Raw genomic sequence first — 3,294 nt, forward strand, 5'->3', positions numbered from 1 at the left:
ATCTAGTAAAAAGTACCAGACTGATACCCATAGATGTTGTAACAGTTCACATTTATGCCACCTATACACTAGAATACATGAGACTATTCTTTTTAACTCATCCTCAAATAAGTTGAAGTACCAACTTTGTTGCATGCATATTAACTTCTCGTATATTCTGGGATTTATATGTGGATTTTCTATATTGCTTCTCTGATAGTTTTTCCAACAGTAGCTTTACATTTATTTAATTTCAGTGTAAGGTCTTCACTTTTTCCTGTCAACTCAGCTCAGCTGAGTAGTTGAATGCCTCCCCTCCTCCCTCCCTTCCTCAATTTCTGCGTTTGTCTAGATTTTCTGGGATATTTATTCTTCCATATGAACTCTAAGATGATTGAAACTCAGTATTTTTTAAAATCCCTGTTGAAAACCTAATTGTAATTATATTAGCCTTATGTCATAATTTTGGTACAACTGTCTTTTTAATGATTCACTTAATATACTTTATTTCTTCCATTTTTATTACGCTATTACCTGTTTGCAATGTTGCTTTCCTTCTTTCTTTTTTTAGTGGGGAGGAGTTGATAGAGTTGTCACTCATTTCTTCTTCTCCCTTGTTAAAAGGCAGAAAATTCCCTTTTCTTTTCTGAATCTCATAATATAGCACTCAGTTCTCTGATATTAGAAAACAAGCCTTCAACTATTTCCCCATCAAGCTGTTCTACTTTCCCACTGCTTTCATCCTCCCTCCAACAAGTTAGCAGTTTTGAAACACTTTCATTTCCCTAAACTTTCCCATTCTCCTCTACTCCCAAGTTTTGCTGAGATAGACTAGTATTTTTAGTTCTAGACTATTATTAGAATTTCCCTTGCAGTATTACAAAAATTATCTTCTATTTCAAAAGTCCTTGTTTAGCAGTTACACTGCATATTTTCAGCACTCTCTAAATACCCAAGGTTTATTGATTACCTTATCATCAGTTTACCTTATCAACAGTTATCATCTGTTTTAAGATGTTGTAGTTGGGGGGTTGAATAATGGCCCCCCAAAAGATATGGACAGTCCTAATCCCCACTTCCTGTGAGTGTGACCTTTGTAGGATCTTTGTAGATGTAATTATTTAAGAATCTCAAGATGAGGTCATCCAGGATTTAAGATGGGCCCTACCTAAATCCAGTGATTCGTATCCTTAAAAGAGAAAAGGAGACGGGGGACTTGAGACACAGGGAGGAAGACTATGTGAAGATGAAGGTAGAGATTGGAATTATGCTGCCACAAGCCAAGGAATATGAAGAGCCACCAGAAGCTGGAAGAGGTCCCTGGGCAGACATGACTGCTCCTGGACTATGGCTGTTGAGGGCCTGGAGGCAGGTGTCAGGGCCCCTTTAACATTTGCAGTTGGACCGAGGTCAGCAGGCCTACCTCCAGGTGCTTACAAGGGTGTGTCTCCTGGTGGGTCCCTGGAAGGGCAGGAGTATTCCTGGTTCATGGCTGAGAGAGGCTAGAGCCAAATTACAGGGCTAGCTCAGGGTTTGCAGCTGGACCTAGGCTGGAGGTCCTGCCTCAGGGCACAGATAGACATGTCTCCCCGGGCGGTGGAGGGGGGGTTGCCTGGATAGTCAGGTCTACCATCCTGAGAGGGGCTGCAGCTGGATCACACACCACTTCAGGGTCCACAGCCAGGACTGAGGTCGGCTGGCCAGACACCTGGGGCATAGGCAGGCGTGACTCCTGCGCAGTACTTTGGCAGATGGTGTTGTGGCAGGACAACGCCAAACGGGGCTGTAGAGGAGTCCACGGGGAGACAGGGCTACTTTCAAGTCTGTAGCTGGGACCACAATTGGAAAGTGTGCTATCTGCACATGGGCTGCCTTTTCAAAACAGCCCTCTTTGGTCTTGGGCTCTACGAGGGTTTCGCAGTCTCCTACTTGGATCCCAAAGCTCCCACAAAGGCACTTTTGCCTATGGATGGTTGCCGATTTATTGTTGCTGAGTTGGGGGGAGATAAGCAGGAGACCTTCTATTCCACCATCTCGTTGATATCACTCTGAGGTTGGTTCCTTCTGAGGGCTGGGAGGGAGAATCTGTCCCATGCCTCTGTCCTAGCTTCTGGTGGTTTGCTGGCAAACTGTCCCTTGGCTGATCTCTGTCTTCATATGGCTGGTCTCCCTGTGTGTGTGTCTGTCTTCAGATTTCCCCTTTTAATCAGGACACCAGTCATATTGGAATAGGGACCCATCCTATTCCAGCATGACCCCACCTTAACCACTTACATCTGCAATGACCCTATTTACAAATAAGGTCACATTCTGAAGTTCTGGGGGGTTAAGACTTCAACATATGAATTTTAGGGAGATGTAAAGCTTTCTGGGAAACAAGTAGAGCTCTTCCTGAAGGAAAGCATAAGGACTCATAATTTAAGAAAATAACCCTACTTTACTTTTATGAAATCATTAGAAATATTACAGACGAATTTCTTTTTTTTTTTTTAAAGTATAATTTCCACTTTATTGTCTTTCCAGGGGACAGTATTTCTTTAGTCTTTAAGGACTTAGCTCTTTACATGGGCTTTGGTGGAGGTCGTGGGGCAGCACCCGCAGGTCTAAATCGGGGTGGAGGTGTTCGGTCCTTCCGGGCTTCCCGAGAACAATTCCTGACTACCTGGCTGTGAATGGCATAACTCATGCAGTAATGCAGTTCCACATACAGATTGGGAAGCACATAGGCATAGAAAACACTCGCTTCAGAAATGTCCCTGATGGCTGCGGCCTCTATGATGTTCCGAATGACGAGCTTCTTAATGGCCTTATCCTTGGGCATGCATCGGGCACAGTTGGTGCAGCAAATAGGCGGCACGTGGCCACGGCCCTTTTTGGCATGACCATTATTCCTTCTTTTCTTGGTCATCTTGGAAGCCAGGAGGCGAGAGAGCTAGATGAAGTTCTTAATTGTATATGTATGTATGTGCTTTATGTATTCATATCTTAGGATTTAAATATACAAAAATGAGCTTTATATTCTATGGCAGTTTTCAAAGTAAAAATGTTATTTTCCTCTTCTCTGTAACGTCTTTTGTAGTTATTACAGTGATTCAGGTCTTCTGTACTGATAAGTCACACAGAAAACATGTAGATACTAATCACTACAAAAAAAGCCTTTCACAGTCTACAAGCTATAAGTTGGTCTGATTAGTGTAGCAAATCCCAATGAGCATGCTAAAGCCCACATACTAATTGTAGCTGTCATTCCACAAACTAACCAAAGTCCTTTTCTAGTTGTAACAGAAAAGGAAAGGAAAGTGGAGGACAGAGATT

General features: G+C 42.8%; 1 protein-coding gene across 1 annotated transcript; it reads right to left on the minus strand.

Annotated features, from left to right (window-relative positions):
• Positions 1-2,463: 2,463 nt before the first annotated feature.
• Positions 2,464-2,896, minus strand: LOC137768533 (small ribosomal subunit protein eS26-like). The gene has a single exon (XM_068550071.1). It carries the CDS (start codon positions 2,885-2,887, stop codon positions 2,540-2,542), a length of 348 nt encoding a protein of 115 aa, XP_068406172.1. The 5' UTR covers positions 2,888-2,896; the 3' UTR covers positions 2,464-2,539.
• Between the last annotated feature and the right edge of the window lie 398 nt (positions 2,897-3,294).

Source organism: Eschrichtius robustus, chromosome 8, assembly GCF_028021215.1.
Source record: "Eschrichtius robustus isolate mEscRob2 chromosome 8, mEscRob2.pri, whole genome shotgun sequence".
Taxonomy (NCBI): domain Eukaryota; kingdom Metazoa; phylum Chordata; class Mammalia; order Artiodactyla; family Eschrichtiidae; genus Eschrichtius; species Eschrichtius robustus.

Coding starts and splice junctions, on each gene's coding strand:
- LOC137768533 (XM_068550071.1), bottom strand. CDS start 2,887: ATGACCAAGAAAAGAAGGAATAATGGTCATGCCAAAAAGGGCCGTGGC.